Source organism: Stegostoma tigrinum, chromosome 17, assembly GCF_030684315.1.
Source record: "Stegostoma tigrinum isolate sSteTig4 chromosome 17, sSteTig4.hap1, whole genome shotgun sequence".
Lineage (NCBI taxonomy): Eukaryota > Metazoa > Chordata > Chondrichthyes > Orectolobiformes > Stegostomatidae > Stegostoma > Stegostoma tigrinum.
Window position 1 is genome coordinate 50,586,441 of NC_081370.1, and position 14,534 is coordinate 50,600,974.

The following is a 14,534-nucleotide window of genomic DNA, read 5'->3' on the forward strand; positions in this document are numbered from 1 at the left end:
TAATTGGACTGTTGGGCAACAGTTACTTTAAATTATTACTGTGAATTTTACACATGCAGGTTTTGATAAACAATACAGAACCATAACAGATGCAGTAAAATTCGATATTGTTCTGAATGTTACATTCCACATTGTTTAAAATATTTAAAAATTGCAGAATATGTCTTTGAGCCTATTTTCATTCAAAAGAATATGAACAATATTCTTGTCAAAAATCAAATCTATAAACCTTTTCATTAATAAGTTAATCAAATATACAGAATCAGTTTACTGTACACAGACAGGATTGCACTATATTAATTGGCAATTAAGAAAAGTACGCAATTTTTAAAAATTGTATAAACTATCTATATTTGATAAATTCTTGCCAATATTACTCTTTTGATAATATTAGTGAAAAATGGATGGCATACAGCTTGTGCTACATTTGATTAAATGCTGTGTATTAGTTGTTCTCAAAGTGCATAGATATTAAAAGTAGGACAAATTTATATAAAGCAGGATAATCTTGATCAATTAAATGTACATTTCTTTGTTACTTTAATCTTCATTTGTTAAATATAACGTAAACAAAAACTGGGTAGCTCAAAACTAATGAAAGTAAAAAAGCTCAGGCAGCATTTGGTTTCTGTTTTGGTAGTTTCAGAGCATTGTTTGTGGCAGTTGTGTTATTCTAATATTTAGTGAAAGAAATATAATTTACATAGAAACAAATAAAATTGCAAACAAACTATTTGAGTTTCTGTTGAATTAGAAAGATGATGAAACTCAAAAATGGAGATATATTTTCTGTAATGTCTTGCAATATCATGAAATGCACTAGAATAGAAGATATAACAAATGATATCAGAAAATAGGCTTCAAGGTATATTATAAATAATTATTTACTGTTTTAGAGCACATTATTTATGTCTCAACAAGTGCCCATGTTACAAAAAGCAGACAGGCGTTTTTCCACTAAAAAATAACATTTCACACATTATTTTTCTTTTGTTTTAGGTAGAATAGTAAGATCAGTGTATTGTTTGTTATAAAAGATTACATTTTAAATTTATACTGCAACTTTTTAAAATACTTGTAGTAACAGATAGTTGTAAAAATTAGTTTAAAATTATACCCTACACTTTCCAGACGATAAAATGTACTTCGTAAATCCAACAATAAACTTTCTAATTAAATAATAGTATTAATACTGTCTACAATTACTGTTGCAAAGCAATGTTTTTAAAGTGTGCTTGAATACGAAGGACAGATTGTTGGGCAAAATGACATTTATTGTGAAACGAAAATTGTTGACAAAAAATAATTTCTGACATGACCCCACATTTTTAGCCCAATTCTTTTGTGTGTATTTTAAATATTTTTCGTGAATGTAGCACATGTTGTGATTAAGACTGTCACTTCCGCGTTTCTGGGCTCGTGAAGTCTCGCGAGAGGATTGTTGGAGGTGTGTGAGTTGCTCTTTTCCTGGGATTGTGGGATTTGTAGTTTCCAGGAGCCACGTGGTCACGGTAACAAAACTGTAAATCCCAGGATGCATCGGCGGAGGTGGTGTTTACGCGAAATCATGCGCCGATTGATTCGCCTTCCAACCAATATGGTGCGTGAAATAAATCAGCCAATGGGAGCATGCCGGAAGTTGGGCGTGTGTTTCCGGTCGGTGCCAGGAGCAGCTCTTTGAGATGATGGTTTCGCCGGTGCTTCTCGGGTTGTTGCCGGCTGCTCAGGTATTTTACTGGCTCGGTGTGGCCACTCTGACCTGGCTGTCACTGAAGGCCATCTGTAGGCTCCTGAGTGGGGCCCAGGCCTTCGTGTTTGGAACAGGAATCAGGCTGCGAGAGTACGGTCGCTGGGCAGGTGAGTGAAGCTGAGGGAGACCCGGGAGGGGGCGGGGGAGTCAGGCCGCCTGAGTGGGGGAGTGGAAAAGTAGGGGGTAGGGGTCAGGCTCGGGGTGAGGGAGATAATGGGGTAAGGCTGGGGTAGGTAATTTGCATCTGGCTGGGCTGGGAAGGAGAGCGGATATTAGGCTAAGGGAGAAGTTAGGATAGGGATGAAAGGGAAATTTGGGCAGGCTCAAATATTTGGGGTGTGTGCAGTTAGAAGATCAGATCAGACCAGACCAGACTTGGGACTATGTGTATGGAGGGCAGGCTGCAATGGAAGTGGGTGGGTGGTTGGGGAAGGGAAGGTGTGGTAACAATGTTTGGCTGGTTTGCAAGTGAGGTGATCAAACTGATGTTTTTGGGGTGGGTAGTGAGAATGGAGGGAGCAGATCGACAGGCTCGTGCCTCGGAGCCCTTGTGAAGAAGTGTATTGTGCCTGGGGGTTTCTACAGCTGTTATCTGGCTGGTGAACTGCAGCCCATTTGGGGCACCTTGTCCCTAGAATGTATCCAAACCACTTACAGAAGTGCAGCTGCCCCAGCCATCCTGCTTACTGTTCAGTAATTTCATTCTGTGTTCATTCTTTCTGACTTCATAAATCTCCACTGATCCCATGTTATCTGAAAGTGGTGAACTATCAATGCAACTTGATGTCAGATTTTTTGGGGGTTGAAGGTAGAATTGGGCAGATGTCACTTGCAGGTTGTTGCAGGCTTGGATTTTTAGTTTAATAAGAAACAGCCAGTGTGAATTTTTAAAAGACCAACTTTGTCTGATTCTGTTCTTTAAGGTACCAGAAGGTAAATGATTTTTAGTGCAATAGGTGTAGTGCATAACTTGGACTTTCAAAAAACATTGTGGGTACTACCTAATAGCAATATGGTGCTAAAGTGATGGATGTAATTTGGGTGTCTGATTTGCTCAGGGATTTTGGGCAGAGTTTAGTGCTAAATGGAAACCCAAAGAACTGCCAGTGCTGTAAATTGGGAGCAAAAAAAGAAGTTGCTGGAAAAACTCAGCAGGTCTGGCAGCATCTGTTAAGAAAAAAATCAGTTAATGTTTCAGGCCTGAGATCCCTTCCTCACAACAGTTCTGACCTGCTGAGCTTTTCTAGCAACTTCTGTTTTTGTTTGTGGTAAATGGATATCCTCTTAACTGGAGACAAGTATGTAGTGGCTCATCTTAATATTAGAATAATTGCTATTGTTGTAATCTAATAATTTGAGTTTATGGAATGCAGTTTCCAACTTGAATGTTAAAAACTTGGTTATATTTAAGTCAGGAGCAAGTGGGTGCAGACATTTAGACACTGACGCTTTGTGTGGATAAGTGTGGAGTACTTTGGACTAAACAGACTGTACTGAGGGTGCATGAAGATGAGTGAGTTGTGTAAGTGGTAAAGGAAGAATGTGATATTTGACTCTAAAGTAGGGCATTGAATACCAAAAAAGGAAGTCGAGAAGCATTAATCAATTGGTATCCACTGGAGTATTTTATACAATTTTCGAAGATATGGCAGGCTTGGAGAGAGTACAGGGTAGGTTTGAGGATACCAGGGACGAAGCACTTGAGTGGAGAGTTGTTACTTTTTTTTTAAATAGTTGCATTTAAAAGTGAGGGTCTGTTTGCGTGACTAGGGAGAAACTGTACCCAAGGTGAGTGGATCAGTAATAAGAGATCACAGATTTAAAATAAGATTAAACATCTCTTATTTGTGATCAAAGATAATGGGAACTGTAGATGCTGGGGAATCTGAGAAAACAAAGTGTGGAGCTGGATGAACACAGCAGGCCAAGCAGCATAATAGCTGACATTTTGGGCCTGGACCCTTCATCAGAAAAGGGGGATGGGGAGAGAATTCTGAAATAAATAGGGAGAGAGGGGGAGGCAGACTGAAGATGGATAGAGGAGAAGATAGATGGAGAGGAGAGTATGGGCGGGGAGGTAGGGAAGGGATAAATCAGTCTGTGGAGGATGGATAGGTCAAAGGGGCGGGATGAGGTTAGTACGTAGGAAATGGAGGTAGAATTAGATATAGAACACTCTACCCACTCGTCCCAAAAAGACACCGTTTGTAAATTGAAGTGTATCCTACTTCAGATGCACTGTCACAGTATAGAAAAAAACATTTGATTTTTCCAACTGTGTGGGTGTTTCCTTCACGTGAGCCAAATCTAGTTGCTGCATCTATTAATTCTGTATAGTTAATACTGTTTCTTTGAAGCAACCCTCTAATTCTGGTTTAAAATGAATTTATGGGATCTTTTTCCACAACAGTTCAGATAAGAAACTGAAATTTTTAATCACCACTGTCTGCCGACTGACTTCTAATCTTTTCCTTTTCCTTGAATGTTTTTAAACCTCTTCTCACTGCTTTGCAGAAGGGTGAAAACAGTTAGTTTATTTTGATCTTAACTCCCACATCTATAAAGACTCTCAGTTGATGGCTTGTCCTTTCCTTGACTCTGTTAAAAAGCTCTAATATTTTTGGAGAAGAGTAACCTCTACTTCCAGCAAGATCTGTGACCTTGCACAACATGTACTGCCCTTTCTGTGGGTATGTGAAACTAAGCAATGTTCCAACTATCTGTTTTAATGTGTTGAATCCTGGGTGTTGCTGACAAGGTCAATATTTGTTATCTCTCCCAAGTGTCCTTGATAAAATCAACGAGAATATATTCCACATGCTGGAAGTCTGAAGTTATAAACAGAAATTACTGAAAAATGCAGCAGGTTTTGCAACGTTGAGACAGACCGAGAGAGAGAAAAGTTAACATTTCAAATCAATGAGTTATGGACAGAATAGTCGAAAGTTGTGGTGAGCTGCCTTGAACTACTGCAATCTGTGGTCGAGGAAATTCCACAATGCTGTTAATAAGTTCCAAAGTTAGCATGAACGAAACAGACTTCTGTTTGTGTTTTCTTTCCTCTAGATGTAAGTTAAAGGATTCAGTTTAACTTTTATGGCATGAAACTACTATGTCCAATTTTGATTGGCCTGCATACCAGTTCATTCTCCAGTTTTATCGATTAAGGCGTATGTACACTTCTGTTCTGAGTTCAAAATGTATTGTTCCTCTTTGTTTTACATTAGCCCACAACTTCCACCTTTCTACTCCGCTTGCCAGTTTATGCTTTGATTCATTTTTTCCCTCCCAGAATGCTGCCACTATGTTCCATCCCAGAGTCGTAGTCATACAGCATGGAAAACAGGCCATTCTGTCCAACTCGTCCACGCCGATCATATTCCCAAACTAAACTAGATTCACTTGCCTCCATTTGGCCTATATCCCTCCAAACCTTTCCTACTCAGAACTTATCGAAATGTCTTTGAAGTGTTGTAACTGTGTCTGTATCCACCGTTTCCTCTGGCAGTTCATTCCATGCACGAACCGCTGTGCTTTTCAAAAAAAAAAGTTGCCCCCCACCCCCCAAGTCCTTTTCAAAACTTCCTTCCCCTAAAAATGTGCTCCCTGATTTTTGAATTTTCCCCACCTTAGGGAAAGGCCCTTTAGTATTCATCCTATCTATGTCCCTCATGACCTTTATAAACCTCTTAGGTCATCCTCAACCTCCTACACTCCAGTGAAAAAAGTCCTACCTTATCCAGCGCCTCTGTATAAATCAAACCAACCTTTCCTGGCGGCAACATGTTAAGTGTTTTCCAAATTCACTCCACATTAACAATATCCTTCCTGTAGCAGGGCAACTAGAACTGAACACAACCCTCCAGAAGAGGCCTCACTGATGTCCTGTACAAATTCAACATGACATTCGCACTCCTATACTCAAAGGTCTGAGCAATGAAAGCAAGCACGCTAATACCACCTTAACCATCTTGTTTATCTGTAATGTAAAGAATTATCTACCAGAGCTCCTAAGTCTGTGTTTGACAGCACTATGCAGGGTCCTATCATTAATTGTATACGTCCTGCTGTTTTACCAAAATGTAATACCTCCCACTTCTCCAAATTAAACTCCATCTGCCACTCCTCAGCACATTTGTTTCCTTTGTGAACCCTTCCAGCTCATCACTTAGGTTCGTCAGCAGACTTCAATTTTGCATGCCCAGTTCTTAAGATTGATTTTATTATAGCTGCGTGCACTGTAGTCCAATGAAAAATGTTGTCTTGCATGTTTACAGACAGACCATACTATACAAGTGCATCAGGGTAACAGAACAGAGTGCAGGATACATTGTTACAGCTGCTGACAAAGTGCAGGGAGAGATCAACATTAACATTGTACAGCCCTATTTGAAAGTCTGGTAACAGCAGGGAAGAATTTGTTCGTGTATGCAAACTTTCTATATCTTCTGCCCAATGATAGAGGTTAGAAGAGAGTATAATTGGGATGGGAGGGGTCTTTGATTATGTTGAGATCGTAAGAACTGCAGATGCTGGAGTCAGAGAGAACACATTGTGGAGCTGGAGGAACACTGCAGGACAGGCAACATCAGAGGAGCAGGAAAGCTGACGTTTCGGGCTGGACTCTTCTTAAGGGTCCCAACCCGAAACATCAGCTTTCCTGCTCCTCTGATGCTGCCTGGCCGGCTTTGATTATGTTGGTTGCTTTCCCAAGGCCGCAGGAAGTACAGAAGGAGTCAACAAATGGGTTGCTAGTTTGTATGATGGATTGGCTGTGCTTACAAGTCTCTGTAGTTTCTTTGGCCTTGGGAAGAGCAGTTGCTATATTGCACTGAGATGCATCCAGTTAGGGTGCTTTCTATGGTGCATCTATAAAAACAAGTTTTTATGGCCATGTGAATTTCCTTAGCCTCCAGTGGAAAGAGCAGCATTGTTATGCTTTCTTGACTGTAGTTTCAATGTGCGTGAACCAGAGCAGGAGTTGGTAATTGTCACTCACAGGAACTTGAAGCTCTTGACCATCTCCACCTCAGCACCATTGATGTAGATTGGGGCGTGCCCTCCACTCCACTTCCTGAAGTCAATGACCAACTCCTTTTATTTTACTGACGTTGATAGAGATTGTTGTCTTTATGCAATGTCTTTCAGCACTGTCTCCTTCTTGTACTCCATCGACTTCCTGTTTAAGATCCAATCGTGTGTGTGTTTTTGTGGGGCACTGATATTGACAATCGTCATGGAGGAGACGTTATTGCCTTGCCTTACCAACGCTGGTATGTTGGTCAGGAATTTGAGAATCCAATTACAGAAGAGGAAGCAGAGACCTAGGTCCCAGAGTTGAGATGAGTTTGTTTGGAATTATGGCGTTGAAGGCAGCTCTGTGATCAATATATTGGAGTAGGTACTCTTGTTACCTGCATGTTCCATGGATAAGTGTAGGGCCAAGGAGATGGTGTCGGTTGTGAACCTGTTGCTGTGACAGGTGAATTGCAAGGGAACAAGGCAATCTAGGAGGTTCGAGTTGATGTGAGCCATAACCAAGCTCTTGAAGCAATCCATAATTATGGAAATCAGAGTCACTGGGTGGTTATCATTTGAGGCACGCTGCATGATTTTCCTTTGGCAATGGGATGATGGCAGTCTTCTTGAAGCAGGTGAGGACTTGAGATTGTAGTAATGAGTGGTTAAAGATGTCTGTGAATACTTCCACCCAGGGTCCGAGTGCATGGCTGGGGTCTCCAAGGAGGCCAATCACTTTCCGTGGGTTCTCTCTTAAGAAGGCCGATGTAATGTCTGTGGTGGTGACCGAGGGTATGGGTGCATCTGAGGCTGTTGAGACAGGCAATACCATTTCACTGATCTTCTGTTTAAAGTGAGCATAAAATGCATTGGGCTCATCAGGTAGGGACAATCCATTCCCCTTGATTTCTGTTCAACTTCACTTTATAGCCCATGATGTCATGTAAGCCTTGCCACAAACACGTGTCCATGTGATTAGTCTCCGTCTCAAGCTGAGTTTGATAATGCCTTTGGGCATCTCTGGCCTTGCAGTGGTCATACCTGGATTTCCTATATAGGTCATGGCTGCGCAACTTGAAAGCCTCAGGCCTGGACTTTGTTAAGGAGTGGATTTCGAGGTTCATCCATGGTTTTACTTTGGGGAACATTTCAGATTAAACTGTTTGGCACACAGTCATCTACACACTTACTCAAGTCTGTAATAGTAGTGGCAGAATCTATACATCGTATTGTAAATATGAGTATCACAACTTTGGGTTTTGCCCAATGCTATTCATCCGAATATGTAGCCTGAAACTTCTCTTCAACCATACATTATGTTTGTTTTGTAACAATCACTTTATCATGTCCAAATCCTTCTGCAGCCTGCCCACCACCTCAATACCACCTGTCCCTCCACTTTGCATCATCTGCAAACTGAGCCATAACGTCCATAGTTCCTTCATCTAGATGATTAATGTATAAAGTGAAAAGTTGTGGTCCCAACACTGACCATTGTGGAACACCACTTGTCACTGGCTGTCACCCTGAGAAAGACCCTTTTATCTCTGCATTATGCCATGTATGTTTATTGACAATCACTTTGTATTTGTGTTCAGTAGTTTCTGTGCACACTGTAGATTTTAGCATTGTTTTGTTGCGTTTGCGACAGAGATCCCCTGAATTTATGCTGGTGTTTGTTCCACGTGAGTCTCTTCCCGACCCATTTCTACTCACTTGCTCAACAAATTCTCTTCACTTGGTGCATCCTCTATTTCACGTACTCTAAGTGGTTACAGTGTTCTAATATTGAATTCTACATTTTAACAGTGAGTGAAGAAGTTTCTCTGGAATTTCTTATTGAATTTATTAGTTACTACTTTATATTTATTGCCTCAAGTTCTCATCTGTTGAAGCATCTTCCTTGTTTATGAGTACATACTTCTCTAGTTTACTAATAAATCTGCATTCATTTAAATATGAAGTCAAGAACTGCACAGTATTTTCAAGTCTGATCTCAACAAAATTTTGTAAGTTTAACCTAATTTCTGTTTTTGAATACAGCTTAACTGCTAAATCAAGGCCGTGTCACCAATAAATTACCTAGTTTATCCCTGCTTTTTGCTTTTAAACAAGCTGACATTTTCTCTATTCCAATTTTTCTTTGGTAGAGTTTCATAAAATTGTAGTTAGGATCTCTATTATTTCAGCTCAAGCTATTTCTGCATTACCCCACCATGTTCTTGTGACTTGTCTACTTTAACCTTAGTGTCACCCCTTGTGAAATCTATTCTTGACTGAATTTATTGTTCATAATCATGTAGACAGCTTTTAAGGCCACCACATCCATATCTATTTGGAGGTCAGTTTAGCTCAGTTGACTGTGTTGTGATGTTGGGTAGAGTACTTGTAGGAGGCAGGCAGTTAGAATTTGGCATTAGTGATAATGTTGGGGAGGGGGAAGGATTGCGTGGTCCCTTTAAAGGATAATGTGCTTTTTCTGTGCTTAGAGATTTAAAAGGGATGTCTGTGAGCAGCTGGAAAGTTTTGCAAAAACACAGCTACCAAATTGAAACATTTATATGAAAAGGTCATGCATTTAGCTGGCCAAGCAGCAGCTTTTTTTAACATGACAAATTTGAATTTAGCTAATCAATCCGAACCAGGCACTTGGATACCAAAAACCAATTAAGTTTAAATCTGATGGTTTTGACAACAGGACCAATCCTATGTAAGAAATTGATATGGCATCAAGGGTATAAAAGAGGTGTCTTAGAGAAAGCACCATCTAAAGAACAGAGGTACCCATGGCACAATTAGTAATATTCTTGATGGAAAAATTGATGGAGAAGGTCTTTCTGATAGAACAATCAATGGAAAAGGCACAGAACATTCCAGAAGGCATGAAGCTTGGCTGTAATTTTGACAGACTAAATCCTACTTTCTTAAAATAAAACTGAGACTTGTATTTATTGGAATACCATTAGTATGTTAGATTCCTTAGTGTGGAAACAGGCCCTTTGGCCCAACATGTCCACACCGCCCTTGCAGCATCCCACCCAGACCCATCCCCATAACCCCCACACCCCTGATCACAACAGGCAATTTAGCATGGCCGATCCACCTAACCTGCACATCTTTGGACTATGGGAGGAAACCGGAGCACCCGGAGGAAACCCACGCAGACGCGGGGAGAACGTGCAAACTCCACACAGTTACCTGAGGCTGGAATCGAACTCTGGTCCCTGGTGCTGTGAGGTTGCAGTGCTAACCACTGAGCCACTCTGCCATTTTATTTAGGAATAGTAGTTAAGGGGTTTATTCAATTTATTAATGGTTTAGTTAATTTGTTCACTGTTAGTTAAATAAATTGTTACTTGTTGATATTAAAGTGAGAGTTAGGGACTTATTTTGTTTAACAAGAAGTTGCTGAAAGGCAGATTGTACCACTTTTCACTCCTTTTACAGATTATAGGGTGAGTTACCCCTCTTTGGGTGTTTTGGTTTTAGCTCATGGGAGTGGGACACCTCAGCTCTAAAACAGGTGAGTTGGTGATACAGTGATCAGCGTTGTGGGTTCTATTCCTGCATCTACTGTGAAAGATTCTCCTCAACCTTTCCATTCACCTGTAGCATCGTAACCGTCTGGTTAAACCACCACCAGTCACTGCTCCCTAATGAGAGAACAGCCCTCTGGTTTGCTGACTTTACCTTGCCTTATTTGTATCCACTCAGCTGGTGCCCTTTTCTTTTTGAGTGGCAAGATGTTTAACACTGAATTTGTTATTAATATTGACAACGAAGTGTGGAGCTTGAGGAACACAGTAGGCCAGGCAGCATCAGAGGAGCAGGAAAGCAGACATTTTGGTTCGGGACCCTTTCCGAAGCCTAGTGAAAAAAGACAAAGAACAATTCATCACAGGAACAGGCCCTTCGGGCATGAAAGTCTTTGAGTGAAGAAAGGCTGGATCGGCTGGGACTTCTTTCACAGGAGCGTAGGAGATTGAGGGGTAACCCATAGAAGTTTATAAAATAATGAAGGATATAGGTAATTAATGACAGTTGTCTTTTCCCTTGGATGGAGGTTTCAAGACCAGGGGACACATATTTTAAGTGAGGGGAGACGTTTTAGAAAAAGACACGATGGGCAAATTTTTTAGAGGGTAGTTCGTGTGGAATGAACATCCTGAGGAAGTGGTGGATGTGGTGAACCGTTTAAAAGACATTTGGATAGGTGCAGGAATAGGAAAGGTTAGGAGGGATATGAGCCAGCAGTAGCCAGGTGCTACTTGTTTATTTTGAGATTGTTCAGCATGGACTGGTTTAACTGAAGGATCTGTTTCCATGCTGTGACTCTAAGACTGCACTGTCACGTCATGCCTTTCCAAGCTCGAACCTGTAGCCTCTACTAGGTATATTCACTGCCTATTCACTTATCTGTCAAGGTGTCTCTTAAATGTTGCTACTGTATCTACCTCCACCACCACCTCTGAGAGCGCATTACACCCTCCCAAAATTCTTCCCCACTACAGTTGGTCACCTAAGTGGGCTCATTCCCCAAAACCTGGTTAAGTGTGGCCTCATTCTCTAATTGGACTATTTGCAAATTGCTTCAAAAAGACCATCCTGGATACGCTAAACAGCCCACCCTTGTCCCGACTCCCAGTCCAAGCCCCAGACACTAAGCAAGTCCTAGCCAATATAGGGGATATTAAAATTGCCCACCAGAACAACCATGCTGTTTTTACATTTTTTTCCATAACCTGTCCACATATCTGCTAATCTAACACTTAACTGGCTGTTGGGAGGCCAAGAAGACAATCCCACAAGTGTTTTCACCCTTCCTATTCTTGAGTTCTGCCCTTGTAGTTTGCTGGATGAGTCCTCCAGAGAATCCTCCCTTAGTACAGCTGGTATTCTACCTTACCAGTACTGCAACTCCCCCATCTCTTTTGCATCCCCCTCTCTTTTTTTTGTTTTGTTTTGCTGAAACACCTAAATCCTGGAATGTTAAGCTGCCAGTCTTGCATTCCCTCAACAGTCTGTGTTAACTGCAACATTGTAGTTACGTGTATTAATCTGAACTCTAGTTCATCCACATTATCTGTTATACACTTTGATTTAAAATACATACATCTTAGATGGCCAGTCCTGGTGTGTTCAGTAATCTCTCCCTGTCTGTTGTTCTTCTTAGTAAGTGACTTCTCCTTGGCTATCTTACTTGCTGACCTACTGCTCTGGTTCTCAGTCCCTTGCCGTACTAGTTTAAACCCCCGAATGGTGTTAGAATTCCTCCCTGCCAGGGTATTGGTGCCCTTCCAGTTTAGATATGACCAGTCCTCCTTTGCCAGTCCCAGCAGACCTCCCAATGATCCACATACCTGAAGCTCTCATTCCCACACCAGCTATTTAGTCATATATTTTACTGTGCTATCTTCCTATTTCCTAACCTCGTTGACATAGCACAGGAGGTAATCTGGAGATTTCAGCCCTGGTATGAGCTCTTCCTTTAATTTGTTTAAAATTTGTTTTGTTGAATCACTTCATGATTTGATGTTTACCACAAGGGTTTTCTGATATTATTTCATATTTTATATACCAAAGAGTTTGCAGTTAAATATTTCTTTTTCCACTTACTGTGCTCTGATTGAGAGAAAATGTTTAAGCTTTTCTGGTTTGCAGGCACCTGTATTTGTGATGCTGAACTTTTAATATTTTATATTTTAACAGCTTAAGTTACCACTTCGGCTTAATATTTTTATGTACGTTTTAGTTTTTGGCTTTTAGTTTGCATCCTAACTTTTCATTTCATGAATTTGCCTATTTAACTTCCTTCAACCTTTACATCTCATTAATATCGACTTAGTTGTTTTTCTTTTCCATCTGTCTAGTGTATTGTTACTTGTGCACTCATTCTAATCAACCACCCACCCCAATCATTTAAATCTCATTCAAAATTTAAAATTGGTTTCAACACCATGTATTTTTGCAGATTATTCTGACCCAGGAATCTGAATTTTTCCTTTCATCCTGATACCTTTAGCCATATGTAAGGTAATGTTTCTATGTGGACAGTGTTGTGATGCCACTTATCCTTATTGTGAAAAATATTGTAAGATTTTGAGAATTTTTATGAACATTAGGGCGTGGTGTCTAATTTTTTAAATGAAACAGGTTATGAATTTGTCTTGGGTAGAAGGAAATATAAACAACAGCAATTCAATAGTTTTGCACTGCATGTGATGAAAATTGGGCTGCTAATTTGCTACTGGCTACAACTTGACTAATTTATACCCTACGTGTCTATGAGGTTATTAACTGTGTGTTTGGAGAATGAAGTATGTGTTTAAATGTTGATGAGTTATTTTTAAACATTTATAGGATGAAATTAGGTTACAGGTTACCAAAGGTATTGTTTGTGACAAGCAAACAGTTTTCCCCTCAACTTGGCTTTCATAATACATATCTGCCATCAATTTTTTTTTACAGGCCAACAATTGAAAGTATAGCTTTAACAAGCTGTCTTTCATTAGATGTTATAAGAGCCAATTATAGCTGTAATAACTTGTCCTTGGATGAGAAATTAAAACTCATTTTAACCAAACACACGAGCTTGTAATGCAAACCAAGAATTATGACCTGCTGTTAAGTGTTATTCACTAAGAGTGCAAAAGATAAGGTAAATGAGGATGAAGGGGTTAAGTTATGCCTGTACCAGCTGTGGCAAGGTTCTAGTTGTAAAGGCTGAGGGAAACATTCCAGTCAGAATAAGTGAATTTTCATCTTAACAGAATGACACAGAAGATGATGTGCAATCTGCTTGTGAAGGAACAAGGATGATTTTTAAGTTACTTAAGCGAAGATGTGATTTTCAAGGCTATTAGTATGAGCTGGATTTTCAATCATGACAAGCTTTAGTGGAACAGATTTTGGAGCCTTCCCTTAGCCTCATCCGTGTCATGTTTATACAGAGAGACAAGAATGGTTGATTAAACTTTAAAACTAAACTTTGGAATTCTATGGAAGCGTCACAATTTTTAGGAACTTTATAAATGGTATCAATTGGTGTCTACTTTTTAGTGAAACAAGCTATAAGTTCATCTTGGGTGGAAGATGATATAAATAAGTGAATCAATAGTTTTGCATTGTGTGAGATGAAAATTGGGCTGCTAATTTGCTGTTGGCTGCAACTTGAGACTAATTTACACCCTCTGGTCTGGATTCTGCAGGCAGTGGGTGCTGAGACAGTATGGACTTTGAACAGACTTTTTCTTGAAATTGACACCTCAACATCTGGGGAGCTCATCTTTGCTTGTTCGTGGAAGTTGTGGTGCATTTGAGCTTTGAGGCAGCCCATGTTGCCGACCTACAAGCTGAGGCAGGGTTTGAGATGGTAGGAGGTACATTAATAAAAATTAAAAGTAGAACAAATCTTAAGAAATTTATGTCAGAGAAGGCACCTACCTGTTGAATTGAGAATAGATCTGTGGGATAGGTCTGCCTTTAGTTTGTGACATTAGAGGGACGATGTCTTCAGGATTTAACAATGCCGCAAGTAACTTCATACTTCAGTCAACAAAGAAAGTAGGCACATCATTTTAAATGCAGTCAGCAGCCTACACCTTGGTTTACACTACTGATTGTGTGATCCCCCCCTCCGCCATTCTGTCTTGTGAACCAGATGGAACCTTTGCATTGTCTGAACCAGGAACTGCAAATTAGAATATTCAATTCCATGTTATATCATGTGTAGAATGTGGATTAGAGGAAAGATAGGATGTGGGAG

The 14,534-nt window shown here is 40.2% G+C and overlaps 1 protein-coding gene across 4 annotated transcripts in view; it reads left to right on the forward strand.

Annotated features, from left to right (window-relative positions):
* The window catches only part of LOC125459355 (very-long-chain 3-oxoacyl-CoA reductase-A-like), a 165,631-nt gene that overhangs the window by 17,008 nt on the left and 134,089 nt on the right, over positions 1 to 14,534 (forward strand). For 2 of the 4 annotated variants that reach the window (XM_048545728.1, XM_048545729.1), the window contains exon 1: positions 1,651 to 1,857. The exons of the other annotated variants lie outside the window; for them this stretch is intronic. In XM_048545728.1, coding sequence (XP_048401685.1) covers positions 1,683 to 1,857 — 175 coding nt within the window. In that variant the 5' untranslated portion in view covers positions 1,651 to 1,682. Of the gene's footprint in view, positions 1 to 1,650; positions 1,858 to 14,534 lie in introns of those variants that run through there. 4 annotated transcript variants of the gene reach the window in all.